The sequence below is a fragment of the Brassica rapa genome, unplaced genomic scaffold (assembly GCF_000309985.2).
Source record: "Brassica rapa cultivar Chiifu-401-42 unplaced genomic scaffold, CAAS_Brap_v3.01 Scaffold0917, whole genome shotgun sequence".
NCBI classification, from domain to species: domain Eukaryota; kingdom Viridiplantae; phylum Streptophyta; class Magnoliopsida; order Brassicales; family Brassicaceae; genus Brassica; species Brassica rapa.
This window is the reverse complement of record NW_022610853.1, coordinates 4,678-28,431: the sequence shown is the minus strand read 5'-3', so window position 1 is coordinate 28,431 and position 23,754 is coordinate 4,678. Positions and strand designations below refer to the sequence as shown.

At 42.9% G+C, this 23,754-nt stretch overlaps 1 protein-coding gene across 1 annotated transcript; it reads left to right on the top strand.

Moving 5' to 3' along the window:
- The first annotated feature begins 322 nt into the window (after positions 1-322).
- Positions 323-18,260, top strand: LOC117131426. Its single transcript, XM_033283566.1, has 2 exons — positions 323-532; positions 14,704-18,260. The coding sequence occupies exon 2, from the start codon at positions 16,471-16,473 to the stop codon at positions 17,338-17,340; it is 870 nt and encodes a 289-aa protein (XP_033139457.1). The 5' UTR covers positions 323-532; positions 14,704-16,470; the 3' UTR covers positions 17,341-18,260.
- The last annotated feature ends 5,494 nt before the right edge of the window (positions 18,261-23,754 follow it).

The window sequence follows — 23,754 nt, the reverse complement described above, 5'->3', positions numbered from 1 at the left end:
GATACGACACTAGTCCATGCATTCTCGTCTACCCTTCGATGCTATCTCCCAAAGACCATAGAGAAATCATTTCATGTTTTCCGCCATTCTAAGTATTCAATCAAACTTTGCGGTAAAAACCACGGAAAGTTCGTTCTTTATCAAAAGAAGCCATAGTAAACGTGTCGAGTCAGAAGATGGCCCAAAGGGACCTAAGACATGACTCGAGGCCCAACTTACAATTTCTTAACCAAAAGCCCGTAAGCCGTATGACGGTTTACACTTGGTCCGCAAGAAAAGATAAATGTCAAGTTTCTGCGGATAAATACGAAGTTTTAAAGATAATCACAAAGATCGGAAAAAATAGAATATCTCCATTTTTATTTAATGACGGCTTAAGAGCAGAAGATGAAAAGCGTGAACCGACCTAGGAGCGAGTATATAAGGAGTCCTAGGCGAGAGGCATGGAGAGAGACTTTTTCAGAGAAAACTTAGCACTTAGAGCAATTAGGCAACTTTCCGTTTTTGTTATTTCGAGCTGCGACTCAATTAGGTTTAGCCGTCTTAGGGTTGCTAGAGAAACTTCCAATGTAGATCTTTGGAGTCTGTCCCAGAGGGAAGACGAACCCCTCCGCGAGTTCATCAGCCGATTCAAGCTGGTGATGTCCAGGGTCAGTGGGATAAGCAACAAAGTGGCCATCGACGCGCTCAGGAAGACGCTCTGGTACAAGTCGAAATTCAGAAAATGTATAACCCTCGACAAACCGTGGACGATCCAGGATGCCCTCCACAAGGAGACGGACTACATCATAATCGAGGAAGAAACGAAAGTCTTATCGCAAAAACATAAGTCGGCAAGACCATCCTCAAAGGACGTAGATCCGAAAACAAAGAAGAAGAACTTTCCTAACTATAAGTATGTCCATCACGAGGGGGAAGATCTCCAGGGAGCGCACAATTACACGATCAGTTCGGACCAAGGCCGAACCAAGGGTAATACGTGGACTCGCAATCAAGGATATGATGAAAACACCTTTTGCGAGTTTCACCAGTCCCGAGGACATTCCACGACTAACTGCAAAGTCTTGGGAGCAAGGCTGGCCGCGAAGCTACTCGCTAGAGAGCTCTCGGAAGTGACCAGCGTGAAAGATCTCATCCTCGATTCCGATCGCCCTCTGAAGACGGACAGAAATCCACCCGCGGAAAAATCCCCTCAACAAAACCAATGCAGGGATAAACGCGGCAGAAGGCCGGACGACAAGGGAAATGATAACAATCGTCGCAGAGTCAACATGATCATCGGAGGATCACAATACTGCAACGATACGGTTTCGGCCATCAAGGCTTACCAGCGGAAGGCAGAGTCGAGTGCAAACTGGCCTACATGGTCTCCTCCCCGAGATGGCCAAAATTGCTCGATCACCTTCACGAAGGAGGAAGCTGGCGGGATCGATCAACCTCACTGCGATCCGCTCGTCATAGATCTCGTCATACGAGATCTGGAAGTCGGAAGAGTACTCATCGACATGGGAAGCACGGTCAATGTTATCTTCCGCGACAGTCTCAATCGGATGAGCATTAAACTCGGGAAAGTAACTCCGACGCCGAAACCACTCACGGGTTTTTCGGGCGAAGTGTCGATGACTCTCGGATCAATCCAGTTGCCAGTCATGGCCAATGAGATCACGAAAATCGTCGAGTTTGCGGTAGTCGATCATCCCGCTATCTACAACGTGATCATGGGATCCCCATGGCTCAACGCCATGCAAGCCGTTCCGTCAATGTACCACCTCGGCGCCAAATTCCCAACCCCAACCGGAGTTGCAGCTATCTGGGGATGTCAGAAACAATCGCGGCTATGCTTCCTCGCGGAGCACAAGCTGAGGTAAATCGCGACTTCCGCAACGGCAAATCGCAAGAGCACGAAGATAAATCAATCTTCGGCAAAAACGCTTCAAGGAAAAGACGATTTAACACCTTCTGCTGACGCAAACAATTCAGACATCGAAACTCAACACGAGTCCGAAGCCGACACTACTACCCAGCCGGAACATCCGGAAAAGAACACTGACCCTGTAATGACCCTCACGAGCAGATAGAATTTTGGTCGAAAAAATTCTTTAAGATCAGTTTGAAGATTGATCGATCAGAATTTAAATAAAATTCGACACGGTGAATTAATCTCTCGACGGGCTGTCTTTTGGTCGAAAAAGCATCTCTTGATGGTTCTGGTCGAGTATTAATTATTATTGTCGATTTTTATTCATGCTAGGCGAGTTTATTCAGAGCAGGACGAGATTCGAATGATGAAAAATATTTAGTCGAAACAGTCCGAAAAATATCGACAAAACTCTTAAAATTATTTCTGAACAGTCACATGCCTTGCACCTTCTAGCCTAATTGCTTCCTCAGTAATTAGGTCACATGACCTGCACCTACTTGCTTGCCTGCTTGCTCATTAGAAGTCACATGCTGGTCACAAGCTACTTGCTTCAGCTGCTTGTAGCTTTCTTCATGGGAAGGAAAAGTTCAGCTGCTTGTGCTGCTTGTGCTGCTTAGTGTGCTGAAGCATGTCTCCACCTGTCTAGCCTCAGCTTTGCCTTGTGTGGAAGTAAACCCTCATCTGAAGTAACTACTTATGCTTTAAAACACCTTCTTCTCTCCTCTGGACGTTCATAACCTGCAAAAAAAACCAGAGAAAAATTCAGAGAGAAAGAGAGAAAGAAGAGAGAAAAATCTGAGAGAAAAGATTCATGAAAAATTCCGAAAAATATTCAGAGAAGAGGAGTGAGCATGGACAACCCTTTCTCACCATCCTGTGACTTTAATCAGTGTGTTCTGGTATGGTTAAGAGCTGAAGGTTTGGTGTCCAAGAGTTTAAAATCACTCAAGTTCTTTAGCCTTGGATTTTATCGGTAAGAACATATGGGTTTGATGAGATCAGTTTTGCTTGAGCTTCAGTTCTTGTTAGGTAACCAAAACGATTTGGTATGTTTCTGATCTTGAACCTATCATGGGTATATTGTCCTGATCAGGTTAGACGTGTGTTCAGCTTGAAATTTATATCAACCAAGTTCATCTTAAAGCTTGAGGAAATAGGTAAGCCATAGCTACTAGTTCAGAGAAGTTTTGTTTGGAACAAGTGGACTGATTTGTTAAGCTTCCTGTCCAGATTAGTTTTTAAACCTGTATGTGGATTGATCTTGGTTCAGTTGTGTCTCTTAGATATTTTTTTTTAAAGGCTTAGCTGAACTGAATTATCCTTCAAACGAACTGAACTGCTTTGAACTAAGCTGAGTAGAGTTTCTGTTGGAATCAACCTGACTGATCTTGTATCCACACATTCTGAATCAGGAGTGAAATGGAGTGTTATTAGTTGAGCTCGAGTTTAGTCTTCCCTAGCCAATCTCATGGAATCATAGGTGAGTCTAGATAGATGATTGATGAGTAGTGAATGAATATTTCTTGAATGAACATACTGATTGTAGATGATTGATAGGCTTTGCCTCTTGATCAATATTGAACTGGTTAGGTGTTCACTTAGTGTAAACACTTAATAAATATTTTTGAATGATCATAGTGGTTTATTCCAAACCTCAGTACTTGTTCTCAAGTACTAATACATATGTATAGTATTAAGTACGGAAGTATTAATCATGTGAAGTCTTATTATAAACCTGTTTTCCAAAATATTCCCGTATGAATGATGATTACCGTGAATTGGTCCTGCGATATGGAACAAGGTCCCGAAGACACGATGATGGGGTCGCATCCTGGAGGCCGTGTAACTGCATGCAGCGTTAGATGTTCGATCTTTGAATATCTGATGGTGATGATAACTCGCTAGACTCGTTTAGCCTTTGTGGTTTCTCGGTTCTCGTATATATATATATATATATATATATATATTATATGAATGATATGAGAGACGGGAATAGGAAGTGAGGTATATGATTAGATTCACAATGATGGAAGAATATTCCTTATATATAATTATCCAGATATGGAATATATTTCCACTGCATACAAATGAAGTTGACTGCTTGAGATATTAGTAATATATGTTGGGGTACGGGATTAGGCTCACTGAGTAAACTAGTTACTCATGACTCATTTGTGATGCAGGTAACCAATAGGCGGGAGACCTTACTCTAGGACGGGAAGGAACAGCATTAGCCAGTGGTAGTTTTATTATCCTTGCAAGGACGTTTTGATATTTCTTATTTATAAGATTTATTGACCGAAAACCTCGAGTTTAATTTATAACAAATTTTGTAAGATGCTTTAGATTGATATATAAAGAATGTTTTTTTAAAGTACATTTTCCATATGATATTAGTCCTTGTCCGGACAAACTAACTATCGGGTATTGCTTTGTCGGGTTGAAAAGCCTAGAGTTATATCCAATAAGAGCGTTGGTGTTCTTTGGTTGTTGGTCTAAGGCGATCGAAAGTATTTTGAGAACCTCAGATCGACCATCAAGGAACATCGACCGTGTCATTTCCGGTCATCTATGATCGGGGGGTGTCACAAAGGTGGTATCAGGGCATGGTTATACGATGCTAGAATGGGACTTGTTTCAAATGTTTTTTGAGTCAAAATGAGTCGCAAGGATAACTAGGATATGCTGGCTTGTTCCTTTATTTTAGGATAGATAGTCATGGGTAGTTACCTAACCGTGATCTTTCATAGCAGAAGCACCGAGACAAGATTGAACGGGTGGACTGTGCTTACCGGTATTACTATCATTATGCTCGAGTTTGCTACCTTCATGGTCGGGTTCACTACGCCCTGTTAAGAGTCAGTAACGTCATGCCTTCCCGTCGTTCTTTTGAATTCTAGTGGGGGATGCCAATTCTTTAGAGAGAGATATGGGACAGAATTGATACATCGAATACATCTCCGGACTCGTGTGTTATCAATGTCAAGGTGGGTGTTGGTTGTGATCCGATTCAGAGAGATTCGACTACACATGATCACTCAGATGCACTTGTTCTACCTTCTGCTCATGTTGATCCAGTTTATGATGAGCCGTACCAGGACCAGAGCCATACAATCCTGAATTGTTCATCATTTGTTTTAAGCTTAGAATTGATAGCTCGACTTTATTACAAGATGGTAGAAGCACATGAAGCATTTTGTTTGCAATGAGACATCATGAAGCTTGTGATGCAAAGAAGAAGAAGTTGGGACCACAAGATACTTAAGAAGGACTAAACTGTTTGAGGTATACTTTGGCTTGAGGCAGATTTGGGGTGCAACACTCAGAGCATAATATTGACGTGGATGCTGTTCAGAAAATTACAAGAAGGATTTTGCAGCTAGCTATTTGAAGATGAATGCAAGGAGTTGTTAGTCAAGAGTCAAGAATTACTTCAGAGAGGTGAGATCGAGTTGGACAGATCTCAAGAGTTTAAGAAGTAGAATTTTCTACACAAGATATGGGACCGATTGAAGATTCAGTTTACGGAGTTGGTACATTGGGATGTTTCCGCCAGAAGGTTCAGGTCGAGTTAATCATATACAACAATTTCAGCATCGAGATATGTGGTCGAGTAAATTTCATTCATTGATTATGGTTTGGAGAATAAGCCAAAGATCATACGGAAAATCTTTGGGAACTTAGCCAAGAATTTTAGAGTAGATAAACTACCATGGAGTTTCAAAGCTTCGAGGAGATGTTAGAGTATGACGTGAATGTTAAAAAGCTATTATTTCTGAAGAAGTTAACCAAGTCACGCAGACCGTTTATTTTCCGACCGCTGCAGATCAAAGGTCAGCTTCAAGAAGTGAGTTAAGTAAGTCGTTGGGGATGATTTTGGGTGTACATTTGATCAGATCAAGATCGAGGAACTTGAGCCGTTATGGTTGTGACTAGCAAGGACAGAATGGTCGTGATTGTCAAAGTTTGGGAAATCCCGGAACGTTTCCATCATTCGCGCTTTGGTTGTTCTTGTGAAGAGTTAGGATTTTAGGTTAACCCTTCCTCATGAAGTTACCCGATCTACGTTACCTATACCTAGGATAACACTTGTTGAACTTGTTCGCTTTTCCTTACCGTTAGTCCACATCCAAGTGTTAGGCTATTTGGGTAGAGCCTACACTTTATAGTTGACTGGACCGTCCAAACCCCTGAAAGGTCCAATCACAGGTTTGCTTCTTATCCCATTGTGTGTTGTGTGCATTTTTAAAATTTTATGAATGATTGGAAATTAAAAAAAAAAATGTGAATTGTGATCAAGGTGTCGTAAGAGACCTTGCCTATGGATGGAATTCTCCGCTCATATTGTGTTTGATTCGGGAACAACACATGGTTGTAGTTCCTGAGCGATGTCATAGTATTAGAGAAGATTCACTTTTGTGAATTCAAGTCTACCGTTCTTATTTGGAAGTACGGGCTGCCAATTAAAGTTATGGTATGTCTTCCCAATTCCATAGTACTTCCGTTAGAGCGGTATGTTTCTATCTAGAATGAGATTGGCTATCTAGTTACCGAGCTCAATTAGGATATTAAGGAAAGAAGTTTTTTGAAGAGGACCAGCTATTGTTGGCCTACAATGGTATTCTACCAAGTGTTCGAGTATGATTCAAATCAGTATGGCGTGTTGAAGAACTTTTGGGAACATGTGAAGAAGTGTACTCTAGTAACTTGGTCGTTTAGAAAGTTGAAGATGAAAAGGAGCAGAGTAGAAGACAGTCTGATAATCAGGGAAGATGAAGATGTGTTTAAGGCATTGAAAGGATGGTCGACATCTAAAAAAGTAACATGTTCAGTATTCTTGTTGAACATGAATTCACTGCAATAGCCTAGGGATTTCACCAAGTGGTTCTTGTCGAGTTCTAGTAGTAGTTAGAAGATTATGAAGAGCATTTCAGATAGATCAGAAGTGTAAAGAATACTGTAAGTGAAATCATTCTTGGAATAGGTGAGTGTGTTTATTTGAGAGTAGCACCCCTGGTCTGAATCATGTTGGTGTGATTGATCGTGCATGTTCTTGTTTGATTGTTGCACGGTTAATCAAGTTAACATTGATTAGACTGGAGATGTTACATTCACGTATGGCACATCACCTCACGTTCCAAATTTCATGTTGTTGTTATGGGGGAGAGCCAGATAGAAAAGGTTGAGAAATAATAGTCTACAGATACAAGATTGTTAGAAAAAGTATGCAGACCGCAGTTGACAAGAATTGTGCAGAGTAAAGAATTTGGTTATCTTGAAAGTGGCTGCTCAGAAAAGAAAGGATCGGTTGGGGGAATCAAGGGATCGACCATGAGTTGTTTTGATATGGGCAGATTAAGATAAGGTCAGATCTAATATCCAGAACTCCTTTCAGAGACTGTTCAGTAAAGAGTGTACAGCTACGTTTTTAGAATTCGGGGACAAATTCTTTTGAGGGGGGAAGAATGTAATGACCCTCACGAGCAGATATAATTTTGGTCGAGAAAATTCTTTAAGATCAGTTTAAAGATTGATCGATCAGAATTTAAATAAAATTCGACACGGTGAATTAATCTCTCGACGGGCTGTCTTTTGGTCGAAAAACCATCCCTTGATGGTTCTGGTCGAGTGTTAATTATTATTGTCGATTTTTATTCATGCTAGGCGAGTTTATTCAGAGCAGGACGAGATTCGAATGATGAAAAATATTTAGTCGAAACAGTCCGAAAAATATCGACAAAACTCTTAAAATTATTTCTGAACAGTCACATGCCTTGCACCTTCTAGCCTAATTGCTTCCTCAGTAATTAGGTCACATGACCTGCACCTACTTGCTTGCCTGCTTGCTCATTAGAAGTCACATGCTGGTCACAAGCTACTTGCTTCAGCTGCTTGTAGCTTTCTTCATGGGAAGGAAAAGTTCAGCTGCTTGTGCTGCTTAGTGTGCTGAAGCATGTCTCCACCTGTCTAGGCTCAGCTTTGCCTTGTGTGGAAGTAAACCCTCATCTGAAGTAACTCCTTATGCTTTAAAACACCTTCTTCTCTCCTCTGGACGTTCATAACCTGCAAGAAAAACCAGAGAAAAATTCAGAGAGAAAGAGAGAAAGAAGAGAGAAAAATCTGAGAGAAAAGATTCATGAAAAATTCAGAAAAATATTCAGAGAAGAGGAGTGAGCATGGACAAACCTTTCTCACCATCCTGTGACTTTAATCAGTGTGTTCTGGTATGGTTAAGAGCTGAAGGTTTGGTGTCCAAGAGTTTAGAATCACCCAAGTTTTTTAGCCTTGGATTTTATCGGTAATAAAATATGGGTTTGATGAGATCAGTTTTGCTTGAGCTTCAGTTCTTGTTAGGTAACCAAAAGATTTGGTTTGTTTCTGATCTTTAACCTATCATGGGTATCTTGTCCTGATCAGGTTAGACGTGTGTTCAGCTTGAAGTTTATATCAACCAAGTTCATCTTAAAGCTTGAGGAAATCGGTAAGCCATAGCTACTAGTTCAGAGAAGTTTTGTTTGGAACAAGTGGACTGATTTGTTAAGCTTCCTGTCCAGATTAGTTTTTAAACCTGTATGTGGATTGATCTTGGTTCAGTTATGTCTCTTGGATATTTTTTTTAAAGGCTTAGCTGAACTGAATTATCCTTCAAACGAACTGAACTGCTTTGAACTAAGCTGAGTAGAGTTTCTGTTCGAATCAACCTGACTGATCTTGTATCCACACATTCGGAATCAGGAGTGAAATGGAGTGTTATTAGTTGAGCTCGAGTTTAGTCTTCCCTAGCTAATCTCATGGAATCATAGGTGAGTCTAGATAGATGATTGATGAGTAGTGAATGAATATTTCTTGAATGAACATACTGATTGTAGATGATTGATAGGCTTTGCCTCTTGATCAATATTGAACTGGTGAGGTGTTCACTTAGTGTAAACACTTAATAAATATTTTTGAATGATCATAGAGGTTTATTCCAAACCTCAGTACTTGTTCTCAAGTACTAATACATATGTATAGTATTAAGTATTGAAGTATTAATCATGTGAAGTCTTATTATAAACCTGTTTTCCAAAATATTCCCGTATGAATGATGATTACCGTGAATTGGTCCTGCGATATGGAACAAGGTCACGAAGACACGGTGATGGGGTCACACCCTGGAGGCCGTGTAACTGCATGCAGCGTTAGATGTTCGATCTTTGAATATCTGATGGTGATGCTAACTCGCTAGACTCGTTTAGCCTTTGTGGTTTCTCGGGTTTGGTATATATATGATTATATGAATGATATGAGAGACGGGAATAGGAAGTGAGGTATATGATTAGATTCACAATGATGGAAGAATATTCCTTATATATAAATATCCAGATATGGAATATATTTCCACTGCATACAAATGAAGTTGATTGCTTGAGATATTATTAATATATGTTGGCGTGCGGGATTAGGCTCACTGAGTAAACTAGTTACTCATGACTCATTTGTGATGCAGGTAACCAATAGGCGGAAGACCTTACTCTAGGACGGGAAGGAACAGCATTAGCCAGTGGTAGTTTTATTATCCTTGCAAGGGCTTTTTGATATTTCTTATTTATAAGATTTATTGACCGAAAACCTCGAGTTTAATTTATAACAAATTTTGTAAGATGCTTTAGATTGATATATAAAGAATGTTTTTTTAAAAGTACATGTTCCATATGATATTAGTCCTTGTCCGGACAAACTAACTATCGGGTATTGCTTTGTCGGGTTGAAAAGCCTAGAGTTATATCCGATAAGAGCGTTGGTGTTCTTTGGTTGTTGGTCTAAGGCGATCGAAAGTATTCTGAGAACCTCAGTCGACCATCAAGGAACATCGACCGTGTCATTTCCGGTCATCTACGATCGGGGGTGTCACAGCCCCGGCCACGGTCATCGCGACCAAGGCGGTCAGAACAGCGACAATGGCCGAGTAAAAAAGCTCGCGGCATAAAACAGAACTACGAGAGAGCTTGATCCTCGAAAGAGGTACGTAGGCAGCTCGTCGAAAGACGAGTTCAGCTATCCCCCTCTTTAAAAAGGGGGGGGGGGGAGTGGGTGCGTATACTCGCATACTTCCACATAGGAAAAGATGCGTTATTGTAATCAAGTTTTTTTAGAGATTTCAAAATTTGTTTACAATATACGTTGCTCCTTTTTATTAAAACGCTTACGCGTCAGTTAACGCAAATGTCTCAGGATACGCCTAGAAACTCTACAAACGTTAAGACTCTGGTCAGCGGCCTCATCCGGCCCAAAATCGTAAAATAATCATTCTTCAACACTTAAGATATACGTATAATCTTTGAAACAACTGCGAGACGTCGCCAAGTTAAAAATTTGAGATGATACGAACAAATTGTCTGACCGCGACCACAAAAAACCTTACACCCCGTTCTTCGATTGGCCCCAACGAACACGCCAGCCATATTAAACAAACGCAACTTGATCACTCTTTTTGATCTTCAAACGTCCAACGCAAGGACGAAAGCGCGCTACAACAAAAATTCAAAATTTTGGTTTAGCACTTCCAGTTGACTTAAAAATTGTCTCTGGAAAGATGCTCGATTCATACCATACAAGTCGTATAAGCCGAGAACATATCGCGGACTTTAAATCGGTACGAATCAGGAAGAAATCGCAACAGGAAAATCGATAGTTGGCTAGTCACCGCACAAACCTTAAACTGAAAGTAAATCTAGGTCTTGCCCTAAACCCATCGCATTGGTCTCAGATATCTCAAGACATGATATCTAAATGATACGAGATCCTAAATCATGTCTCTCCGTTCACATCTCAACGTTCCCGAAAATCGTAAGAATAAGTATTTTTTACGTAAAGTCAAGAACGAACCGACAGATTGAACGTCTCAACGAAATTAAATATCCATCATATATATATAAACCGCGTAAAGCGGTAGGGATTCAAAGCCACCAACGGCCAGTCCCGGTAAACGATAAAACAGCCAAAACAGGCCCATACAATCTCTCGAAATACAGGCCACACTCGGCCACAAACGCAGAACAGATAAACAAACTCGTCCCTCTCAATGATCACTCCACCTCTCAAGGTTCAAAGTAAAAGTTGCCGGACAACGAATCTCCAAATGCATCCGCAGGACGATCCACTTCCTTGCCATTATCGGGAAACTCGGTCGCGACCTCTTCAGTATCAGGAGAAACCGGGATGGGATCCCAGAATCCCTGGATCCTTCCGTCGATCGAGGGAATGAGCCCCTCAGCGTGAGCATGTTCTTTTATGCCGCACTTCATCAAACTCATCTCTTTCTCGAAAACATAGTTGTAGGCTTGCGTTTTCCAAAGACTCCCGACTGAACCACGACACTCACGGAAATCGCCCACCGAGGTGAAGGCGTCCTTGAGGTTCCCGTACTCGACCTGGAATTGAGAGGCACAAGTCTTAATCACCTCGACGATCTCCCTCCTTCCCTTCCGTTCCGCCTTGCGGACAGCCCTCGCATGATCACGAGCGAGTTGCGCATCTCGCTCCAACATCTCGCCTTGCACGCGAGCAAGATCTCTTTCCGCTTTCTCCGCTTTAAAGCGATAGACCATGCCTTCCCTATGGCTCGCCTCAATGGCCGAGCCAACCAAGTTAAGGCCCTGCGAAACCGATTAACATGTTATAAGCGGAAAAAGAAACACCTAGGCAATCGCCAGAATTTTCAAAAAAACTAACCCCGTTGATGATGCGAGACCCTTCTGTGATGACTTTCGGCCTCCCCGATTCGTTCGTAGGAGGAGGAGCATCATAGCCCGAGGGTAGACCAGTAAAGAAATCATCGAAGTCCAGAATAGGGACCTCGCTCGTACCGCTTCCATCGCCGTAAGCAAGGTCTGGATCCCATCCTGGAAGCCTAGAATCGTCCATCGAAAACTCTATGTCACCAAGATCTATATCTTTCTCCTTCGAAGAGTTCCACCCCGTCGCAACCGTGGGAGCAGCGTCGGGACTCTGATCATCGGGCTCGGAGTCGCTCCATGTTTCCACGCCCAAAACAGGACCGGGATGCACAAACCTCAACGCCTTCCGAACTCGCTTTGGCGTAAAAGAACTCGACGATTTCCCTTTTGCCTTTCCTTTCCGCTTTGCGGATTGCCCGTGCATGATCGCGAGTAAGTTGCGCCTCTCGCTCCAACATCTCGCCTTGCACACGAGCGAGATCCCGCTCCGCTTTCTCCGCTTTGAAGCGGTAGACCATGGCTTCTCTATTGCCCGCCTCAATGGCCGAGCCCAGCAAGCTCAGGCCCTGCAAAATCGATTGACATGTTATGAATATATACATGGGACAATCACCAAAAAATTCTCAAAAAACTAACCCCATTGATGATGCGAGATCCTTCCGCAACGACTCTCGGCCTCGCCGATTCTTTCGTAGGAGGAGGAGCATCGAAACTCGGTGGCAGACCAGCGAAGAAATCGTCGAAATCTGGAATAGGGGCCTCGCTCGAACCACTCCCATCGCCGTAAGCAAGGTTCGGATCCCATCCTGGAAACATAGAGTCATCCATCAAAAACTCTATGTCGCCAAGATCGACATCTTTTCCCTTCCAAGAGCTCGACTCCGGCATAGCTGTTGGAGCTTCGACGGGATTCTGGTCGTCAGATTCGGAGTCGCTTCCCGTGTCCGCAGCCAAAGCAGGACCGGGTTGCACGAATCTCAATGCCTTCCGAACCCTCTTTGGCGTAAAAGAAGTCCAGAAGAAAGGACCGTTCCTGAGAACATCCCTCACCGCAATGATGTCCTCGGGGAACGGAGCAAGAGGGTTGATGAAGGGACGATCATTCGGTAACCTCCGGAACAGTGGAATGCAACTCTCTTCGACAGATGCAGCGTCTACACGAACAAAGAAAAAGAACTTCTTCCACGAGTTGAAGTTTGAAATGAACTTCTTAACCACTGACATATATTTCCGAGGGGCCAGCCTATGCTTATCCGTATCTGTGACAAGTTGAACTCTCAGAAACGCTTCATAATGATCGACGGAAAGGGAAAGGCCATGCTCGTAGCTTAGGATCAGGATCCCGATAAGATGCTGAATGGCAAAAGGGAGTCAACTGACTTATCGCAACTTCGAAACGATCCAACACTCGGACGAGAATTTCGGGTATTGGGAACCATAGGCGACAACGCACTACGAACGCCTCATAGCAGGTAAAGTAACCCTCTGGGGGGGGGGGCTGTTAGCACATTCCCCGCGGCGGGGAACCCGGAATTCCACAGCATCCGGGATATGATAGAAAGATCGCATGATCGCGAGAAACTCGTCGGTACTCCTGCTTGCATCCCCTTCCTCGACTCCACGATGGACCAGGACCGGGAACGGCTTCTCCTTGGGAGGGGTCAACGAGCCATAACGAGCAACCCACCATGCCTCGTTCTCGGCAGGATGCACCGAGTGAGGCACGAACTCCATCTTCGGAACGATGAGCTCTTCATAAGGACTCGCGGACGAAGACCCTTTTTTCGCAATCTTTTTCTTGCTCGACATCTTTACACTTCTCTTGAGAGAATAGAGGAAAAGGGTGGAGAGAAAGATGGAAAGTTTTTCTTAAGAAAGATCTTAGAGAAAGACGAGAAAGTGAAAAAATTATGGAACAAGTTACCTCCCCTCTTATAGACATGAGGATTTACTATTCAAGCTCGGACTTTCGGATATTAATTCCATCCATCACGCCTAACTTGCCAAACATGCCTAACCGCACGCTAGGATCCTACGATGCATGATCCTAATGGGCTGGGGGGCTAACTGTTGGGGTCAAAAACGGTTACGACGGAATTACCACCCGAAAATCCTCGGAGATCGTATTTCCGAAAGAGATAGTAAAAGGAGAGATGTACTTTTTGTAAAAATAACCAATACGAAGTTTTTACGAAGAAGTATCCTTTGGGATTCAAACCGAACAAACCAAGCTCGGTCACCGCGCATACACGCCGTCCGATCGCTATGCAGCAACCAAACCTGAGCCAAGCTCGGTCGCTACGTAGCGACCGAGCGCTCGTCCCGCTCGGTCGCTACGTAGCGACCGAGCTCGAGCCAAAGCTCGGTCGCTACGTAGCGACCGAGCGAGCTCGAGCCAAAGCTCGGTCGCTACGTAGCGACCGAGCGATCGTCCCGCTCGGTCGCTACGTAGCGACCGAGCACTCGTCTCGCTCGGTCGCCACGTAGCGACCGGGCTCGAGCCAAAGTTTGGTCGCTGTGTAGCGATTGAACCTTTCCGAACATCGATACGACACCAGTCCTTGCATTCTCGTCAAACCTTCGAATGCTATCTCCCGAAGACCATAGCAAGCTCAGTCCATGTTTCCCGCTATTCTAATTCATCGATCAAACTTCGCGGATTAGAAACTGCGGAAAACTCGTAGTAAACGTGTCGAGTCGGAAGACGGCCCAAAGGAACCTAAAACACGACTCGAGGCCCATCCTACGATTTTTCCTAACCAAAAGCCCGTAAACCACAGCATAGTTCACGTTTGGCCCACGAGGAAGGATAAATGTCAAGTTTCCGCGGATAAATACGGAAGTTTTGAAGATAATTGTGAAGATCGGGAAAAATGGAATATCTCCATTTTTATGCTATGACGGCTTAAGGGCAGAAGAGTAAAAGCGTAAACCGACCTTGGAGCTAGTATATAAGGAGTCCTAGGCGAGGAGCAGAGGGAGAACTTTTTCAGAGCAAACTTAGCACTTAGAGCAATTTAGGCAATTTTCCGTTTTTGTTATTTCGAGCTGCGACTCAATTAGGTTTAGCCGTCTTAGGGTTGCTAGAACTAGGAATCTCGCCGACAGCTCTCGAGCCCAGGCTTATACCTTGTTGTAAACGCTCATACGCAGATTCGGAATAAGATCTTATTTACTCTCTTTTTCGATTTCTTATTTTTATCGTTGTTATTCTCGTGTTCTGATTGCTTGACCTGTGGTAATTAGCAGATATCCGGGTCCTCTGGGAAATTAGGGTTTTCCTAGTTTCCTTATTTAAACGGAAATCGACAGTGTGAATTTCGGTTCCCACAGGAGCCAACCAGCATGGAGATCAGGACGTTATGAACAATTTGACCGAGGTTTGTTCATCCGACCGTACCGATCAGACTGACCCAGCCGTCCTGATTGGAGCTTCGGCTGGAACCATGTCTAGATGACCAAACCGACCGAACCACAACCCATCTTCGCCGACCAACTCGACATTCTAAGACCCACGGTCGAGCTAGACTTAGCTTGGGTCGTGAAGAAACCGAAGACAGACATGCATTCTCATCCGGCGGACACTTCGGACAGTCCCGCAAGCATCCTTATCTTTACCCTGTGCATCCATCTTGTTCGGATGAACTTAGACATTATCTGAAGGGCCATCTTTGACCAATCTGCATGGAAGACTGAGTCTTTGACTCATTAATTCAGATCTGGTCCGATTTGTATTTTTTATGTATTATTTTCCGTGTATTTTCTTTATTAGTCTTTGACTACAAACACTATAATTATGTGTTGGGATCGAAAACGGTTACGACGAAGTTAACGTCCAAATCTCCAAAAAATACAAGTATGTCTTTCCGCAATAAATCGTGCTCGGTCAAGAAAACATCGCAACGTATGCTCCCAAGATAAAGCTTCGTTCAAATTCTATTTAGATCAAACATAAGTCATCGGAAACGTACCCAAACCAGCTACGGATAGGTTCGAGGATGATGATCAGAAGACGGACAAACCAAGCTCGGTCATTACGCAACTACCGCACATCTACGCTGTCCGGTCGCTAAGTAGCGACCAAGCTCGAGCCACGCTCGGTCGCTACGTCCCGCTCGGTCGTTATGTAGCGACCGAGCTAGAGACAAAGTCGGTCCCTACGTAGCGACCGAGCTCGAGCCAAGCTCGGTTGCTACATAGCGACCGAGCGTCCGTCCCGCTCGGTCGCTATGTAGAGACCGAGCTCGAGTCAAGCTCGGTCCCTGAGCGTCCGTCCCGCTCGGTCGCTACGTAGCGACCGAGGTCGAGCCAAGCTCGGTCGCTACATAGCGACCGAGCGTGTGTTCCGTTCGGTCGCTGCGTAGCGATCGAGCTCTTCCAAAACGTCGATACGACACTAGTCCATGCATTCTCGTCTACCCTTCGATGCTATCTCCCAAAGACCATAGAGAACTCATTTCATGTTTTCCGCCATTCTAAGTATTCAATCAAACTTTGCGGTAAAAACCACGGAAAGTTCGTTCTTTATCAAAAGAAGCCATAGTAAACGTGTCGAGTCAGAAGATGGCCCAAAGGGACCTAAGACATGACTCGAGGCCCAACTTACAATTTCTTAACCAAAAGCCCGTAAGCCGTATGACAGTTTACACTTGGTCCGCAAGAAAAGATAAATGTCAAGTTTCTGCGGATAAATACGAAGTTTTAAAGATAATCACAAAGATCGGAAAAAATAGAATATCTCCATTTTTATGCAATGACGGCTTAAGAGCAGAAGATGAAAAGCGTGAACCGACCTAGGAGCGAGTATATAAGGAGTCCTAGGCGAGAGGCATGGAGAGAGACTTTTTCAGAGAAAACTTAGCACTTAGAGCAATTAGGCAACTTTCCGTTTTTGTTATTTCGAGCTGCGACTCAATTAGGTTTAGCCGTCTTAGGGTTGCTAGAGAAACTTCCAATGTAGATCTTTGGAGTCTGTCCCAGAGGGAAGACGAACCCCTCCGCGAGTTCATCAGCCGATTCAAGCTGGTGATGTCCAGGGTCAGTGGGATAAGCAACAAAGTGGCCATCGACGCGCTCAGGAAGACGCTCTGGTACAAGTCGAAATTCAGAAAATGTATAACCCTCGACAAACCGTGGACGATCCAGGATGCCCTCCACAAGGAGACGGACTACATCATAATCGAGGAAGAAACGAAAGTCTTATCGCAAAAACATAAGTCGGCAAGACCATCCTCAAAGGACGTAGATCCGAAAACAAAGAAGAAGAACTCTCCTAACTATAAGTATGTCCATCACGAGGGGGAAGATCTCCAGGGAGCGCACAATTACACGATCAGTTCGGACCAAGGCCGAACCACGGGTAATACGTGGACTCGCAATCAAGGATATGATGAAAACACCTTTTGCGAGTTTCACCAGTCCCGAGGACATTCCACGACTAACTGCAAAGTCTTGGGAGCAAGGCTGGCCGCGAAGCTACTCGCTAGAGAGCTCTCGGAAGTGACCAGCGTGAAAGATCTCATCCTCGATTCCGATCGCCCTCTGAAGACGGACAGAAATCCACCCGCGGAAAAATCCCCTCAACAAAACCAATGCAGGGATAAACGCGGCAGAAGGCCGGACGACAAGGGAAATGATAACAATCGTCGCAGAGTCAACATGATCATCGGAGGATCACAATACTGCAACGATACGGTTTAGGCCATCAAGGCTTACCAGCGGAAGGCAGAGTCGAGTGAAAACTGGCCTACATGGTCTCCTCCCCGAGATGGCCAAAATTGCTCGATCACCTTCACGAAGGAGGAAGCTGGCGGGATCGATCAACCTCACTGCGATCCGCTCGTCATAGATCTCGTCATACGAGATCTGGAAGTCGGAAGAGTACTCATCGACATGGGAAGCACGGTCAATGTTATCTTCCGCGACAGTCTCAATCGGATGAGCATTAAACTCGGGAAAGTAACTCCAACGCCGAAACCACTCACGGGTTTTTCGGGCGAAGTGTCGATGACTCTCGGATCAATCCAGTTGCCAGTCATGGCCAATGAGATCACGAAAATCGTCGAGTTTGCGGTAGTCGATCATCCCGCTATCTACAACGTGATCATGGGATCCCCATGGCTCAACGCCATGCAAGCCGTTCCGTCAATGTACCACCTCGGCGCCAAATTCCCAACCCCAACCGGAGTTGCAGCTATCTGGGGATGTCAGAAACAATCGCGGCTATGCTTCCTCGCGGAGCACAAGCTGAGGTAAATCGCGACTTCCGCAACGGCAAATCGCAAGAGCACGAAGATAAATCAATCTTCGGCAAAAACGCTTCAAGGAAAAGACGATTTAACACCTTCTGCTGACGCAAACAATTCAGACATCGAAACTCAACACGAGTCCGAAGCCGACACTACTACCCAGCCGGAACATCCGGAAAAGAACACTGACCCTGTAATGACCCTCACGAGCAGATAGAATTTTGGTCGAAAAAATTCTTTAAGATCAGTTTGAAGATTGATCGATCAGAATTTAAATAAAATTCGACACGGTGAATTAATCTCTCGACGGGCTGTCTTTTGGTCGAAAAAGCATCTCTTGATGGTTCTGGTCGAGTATTAATTATTATTGTCGATTTTTATTCATGCTAGGCGAGTTTATTCAGAGCAGGACGAGATTCGAATGATGAAAAATATTTAGTCGAAACAGTCCGAAAAATATCGACAAAACTCTTAAAATTATTTCTGAACAGTCACATTCCTTGCACCTTCTAGCCTAATTGCTTCCTCAGTAATTAGGTCACATGACCTGCACCTACTTGCTTGCCTGCTTGCTCATTAGAAGTCACATGCTGGTCACAAGCTACTTGCTTCAGCTGCTTGTAGCTTTCTTCATGGGAAGGAAAAGTTCAGCTGCTTGTGCTGCTTGTGCTGCTTAGTGTGCTGAAGCATGTCTCCACCTGTCTAGCCTCAGCTTTGCCTTGTGTGGAAGTAAACCCTCATCTGAAGTAACTACTTATGCTTTAAAACACCTTCTTCTCTCCTCTGGACGTTCATAACCTGCAAGAAAAACCAGAGAAAAATTCAGAGAGAAAGAGAGAAAGAAGAGAGAAAATTCGGAGAGAAAAGATTCATGAAAAATTCCGAAAAATATTCAGAGAAGAGGAGTGAGCATGGACAACCCTTTCTCACCATCCTGTGACTTTAATCAGTGTGTTCTGGTATGGTTAAGAGCTGAAGGTTTGGTGTCCAAGAGTTTAAAATCACTCAAGTTCTTTAGGCTTGGATTTTATCGGTAAGAACATATGGGTTTGATGAGATCAGTTTTGCTTGAGCTTCAGTTCTTGTTAGGTAACCAAAACGATTTGGTATGTTTCTGATCTTGAACCTATCATGGGTATATTGTCCTGATCAGGTTAGACGTGTGTTCAGCTTGAAATTTATATCAACCAAGTTTATCTTAAAGCTTGAGGAAATAGGTAAGCCATAGCTACTAGTTCAGAGAAGTTTTGTTTGGAACAAGTGGACTGATTTGTTAAGCTTCCTGTCCAGATTAGTTTTTAAACCTGTATGTGGATTGATCTTGGTTCAGTTGTGTCTCTTAGATATTTTTTTTTAAAGGCTTAGCTGAACTGAATTATCCTTCAAACGAACTGAACTGCTTTGAACTAAGCTGAGTAGAGTTTCTGTTGGAATCAACCTGACTGATCTTGTATCCACACATTCTGAATCAGGAGTGAAATGGAGTGTTATTAGTTGAGCTCGAGTTTAGTCTTCCCTAGCCAATCTCATGGAATCATAGGTGAGTCTAGATAGATGATTGATGAGTAGTGAATGAATATTTCTTGAATGAACATACTGATTGTAGATGATTGATAGGCTTTGCCTCTTGATCAATATTGAACTGGTTAGGTGTTCACTTAGTGTAAACACTTAATAAATATTTTTGAATGATCATAGTGGTTTATTCCAAACCTCAGTACTTGTTCTCAAGTACTAATACATATGTATAGTATTAAGTACGGAAGTATTAATCATGTGAAGTCTTATTATAAACCTGTTTTCCAAAATATTCCCGTATGAATGATGATTACCGTGAATTGGTCCTGCGATATGGAACAAGGTCCCGAAGACATGATGATGGGGTCGCATCCTGGAGGCCGTGTAACTGCATGCAGCGTTAGATGTTCGATCTTTGAATATCTGATGGTGATGCTAACTCGCTAGACTCGTTTAGCCTTTGTGGTTTCTCGGTTCTCGTATATATATATATATATATATATGATTATATGAATGATATGAGAGACGGGAATAGGAAGTGAGGTATATGATTAGATTCACAATGATGGAAGAATATTCCTTATATATAAATATCCAGATATGGAATATATTTCCACTGCATACAAATGAAGTTGACTGCTTGAGATATTAGTAATATATGTTGGGGTACGGGATTAGGCTCACTGAGTAAACTAGTTACTCATGACTCATTTGTGATGCAGGTAACCAATAGGCGGGAGAGACCTTACTCTAGGACGGGAAGGAACAGCATTAGCCAGTGGTAGTTTTATTATCCTTGCAAGGACGTTTTGATATTTCTTATTTATAAGATTTATTGACCGAAAACCTCGAGTTTAATTTATAACAAATTTTGTAAGATGCTTTAGATTGATATATAAAGAATGTTTTTTTAAAGTACATGTTCCATATGATATTAGTCCTTGTCCGGACAAACTAACTATCGGGTATTGCTTTGTCGGGTTGAAAAGCCTAGAGTTATATCCAATAAGAGCGTTGGTGTTCTTTGGTTGTTGGTCTAAGGCGATCGAAAGTATTTTGAGAACCTCAGATCGACCATCAAGGAACATCGACCGTGTCATTTCCGGTCATCTATGATCGGGGGGTGTCACAAAGGTGGTATCAGGGCATGGTTATACGATGCTAGAATGGGACTTGTTTCAAATGTTTTTTGAGTCAAAATGAGTCGCAAGGATAACTAGGATATGCTGGCTTGTTCCTTTATTTTAGGATAGATAGTCATGGGTAGTTACCTAACCGTGATCTTTCATAGCAGAAGCACCGAGACAAGATTGAACGGGTGGACTGTGCTTACCGGTATTACTATCATTATGCTCGAGTTTGCTACCTTCATGGTCGGGTTCACTACCGCCCTGTTAAGAGTCAGTAACGTCATGCCTTCCCGTCGTTCTTTTGAATTCTAGTGGGGGATGCCAATTCTTTAGAGAGAGATATGGGACAGAATTGATACATCGAATACATCTCCGGACTCGTGTGTTATCAATGTCAAGGTGGGTGTTGGTTGTGATCCGATTCAGAGAGATTCGACTACACATGATCACTCAGATGCACTTGTTCTACCTTCTGCTCATGTTGATCCAGTTTATGATGAGCCGTACCAGGACCAGAGCCATACAATCCTGAATTGTTCATCATTTGTTTTAAGCTTAGAATTGATAGCTCGACTTTATTACAAGATGGTAGAAGCACATGAAGCATTTTGTTTGCAATGAGACATCATGAAACTTGTGATGCAAAGAAGAAGAAGTTGGGACCACAAGATACTTAAGAAGGACTAAACTGTTTGAGGTATACTTTGGCTTGAGGCAGATTTGGGGTGCAACACTCAGAGCATAATATTGACGTGGATGCTGTTCAGAAAATTACAAGAAGGATTTTGCAGCTAGCTATTTGAAGATGAATGCAAGGAGTTGTTAGTCAAGAGTCAAGAATTACTTCAGAGAGGTGAGATCGAGTTGGACAGATCTCAAGAGTTTAAGAAGTAGAATTTTCTACACAAGATATGGGACCGATTGAAGATTCAGTTTACGGAGTTGGTACATTGGGATGTTTCCGCCAGAAGGTTCAGGTCGAGTTAATCATATACAACAATTTCAGCATCGAGATATGTGGTCGAGTAAATTTCATTCATTGATTATGGTTTGGAGAATAAGCCAAAGATCATACGGAAAATCTTTGGGAACTTAGCCAAGAATTTTAGAGTAGATAAACTACCATGGAGTTTCAAAGCTTCGAGGAGATGTTAGAGTATGACGTGAATGTTAAAAAGCTATTATTTCTGAAGAAGTTAACCAAGTCACGCAGACCGTTTATTTTCCGACCGCTGCAGATCAAAGGTCAGCTTCAAGAAGTGAGTTAAGTAAGTCGTTGGGGATGATTTTGGGTGTACATTTGATCAGATCAAGATCGAGGAACTTGAGCCGTTATGGTTGTGACTAGCAAGGACAGAATGGTCGTGATTGTCAAAGTTTGGGAAATCCCGGAACGTTTCCATAATTCGCGCTTTGGTTGTTCTTGTGAAGAGTTAGGATTTTAGGTTAACCCTTCCTCATGAAGTTACCCGATCTACATTACCTATACCTAGGATAACACTTGTTGAACTTGTTCGCTTTTCCTTACCGTTAGTCCACATCCAAGTGTTAGGCTATTTGGGTAGAGCCTACACTTTATAGTGGACTGGACCGTCCAAACCCCTGAAAGGTCCAATCACAGGTTTGCTTCTTATCCCATTGTGTGTTGTGTGCATTTTTAAAATTTTATGAATGATTGGAAATTAAAAAAAAATGTGAATTGTGATCAAGGTGTCGTAAGAGACCTTGCCTATGGATGGAATTCTCCGCTCATATTGTGTTTGATTCGGGAACAACACATGGTTGTAGTTCCTGAGCGATGTCATAGTATTAGAGAAGATTCACTTTTGTGAATTCAAGTCTACCGTTCTTATTTGGAAGTACGGGCTGCCAATTAAAGTTATGGTATGTCTTCCCAATTCCATAGTACTTCCGTTAGAGCGGTATGTTTCTATCTAGAATGAGATTGGCTATCTAGTTACCGAGCTCAATTAGGATATTAAGGAAAGAAGTTTTTTGAAGAGGACCAGCTATTGTTGGCCTACAATGGTATTCTACCAAGTGTTCGAGTATGATTCAAATCAGTATGGCGTGTTGAAGAACTTTTGGGAACATGTGAAGAAGTGTACTCTAGTAACTTGGTCGTTTAGAAAGTTGAAGATGAAAAGGAGCAGAGTAGAAGACAGTCTGATAATCAGGGAAGATGAAGATGTGTTTAAGGCATTGAAAGGATGGTCGACATCTAAAAAAGTAACATGTTCAGTATTCTTGTTGAACATGAATTCACTGCAATAGCCTAGGGATTTCACCAAGTGGTTCTTGTCGAGTTCTAGTAGTAGTTAGAAGATTATGAAGAGCATTTCAGATAGATCAGAAGTGTAAAGAATACTGTAAGTGAAATCATTCTTGGAATAGGTGAGTGTGTTTATTTGAGAGTAGCACCCCTGGTCTGAATCATGTTGGTGTGATTGATCGTGCATGTTCTTGTTTGATTGTTGCACGGTTAATCAAGTTAACATTGATTAGACTGGAGATGTTACATTCACGTATGGCACATCACCTCACGTTCCAAATTTCATGTTGTTGTTATGGGGGAGAGCCAGATAGAAAAGGTTGAGAAATAATAGTCTACAGATACAAGATTGTTAGAAAAAGTATGCAGACCGCAGTTGACAAGAATTGTGCAGAGTAAAGAATTTGGTTATCTTGAAAGTGGCTGCTCAGAAAAGAAAGGATCGGTTGGGGGAATCAAGGGATCGACCATGAGTTGTTTTGATATGGGCAGATTAAGATAAGGTCAGATCTAATATCCAGAACTCCTTTCAGAGACTGTTCAGTAAAGAGTGTACAGCTACGTTTTTAGAATTCGGGGACAAATTCTTTTGAGGGGGGAAGAATGTAATGACCCCCACGAGCAGATATAATTTTGGTCGAGAAAATTCTTTAAGATCAGTTTAAAGATTGATCGATCAGAATTTAAATAAAATTCGACACGGTGAATTAATCTCTCGACGGGCTGTCTTTTGGTCGAAAAACCATCCCTTGATGGTTCTGGTCGAGTGTTAATTATTATTGTCGATTTTTATTCATGCTAGGCGAGTTTATTCAGAGCAGGACGAGATTCGAATGATGAAAAATATTTAGTCGAAACAGTCCGAAAAATATCGACAAAACTCTTAAAATTATTTCTGAACAGTCACATGCCTTGCACCTTCTAGCCTAATTGCTTCCTCAGTAAT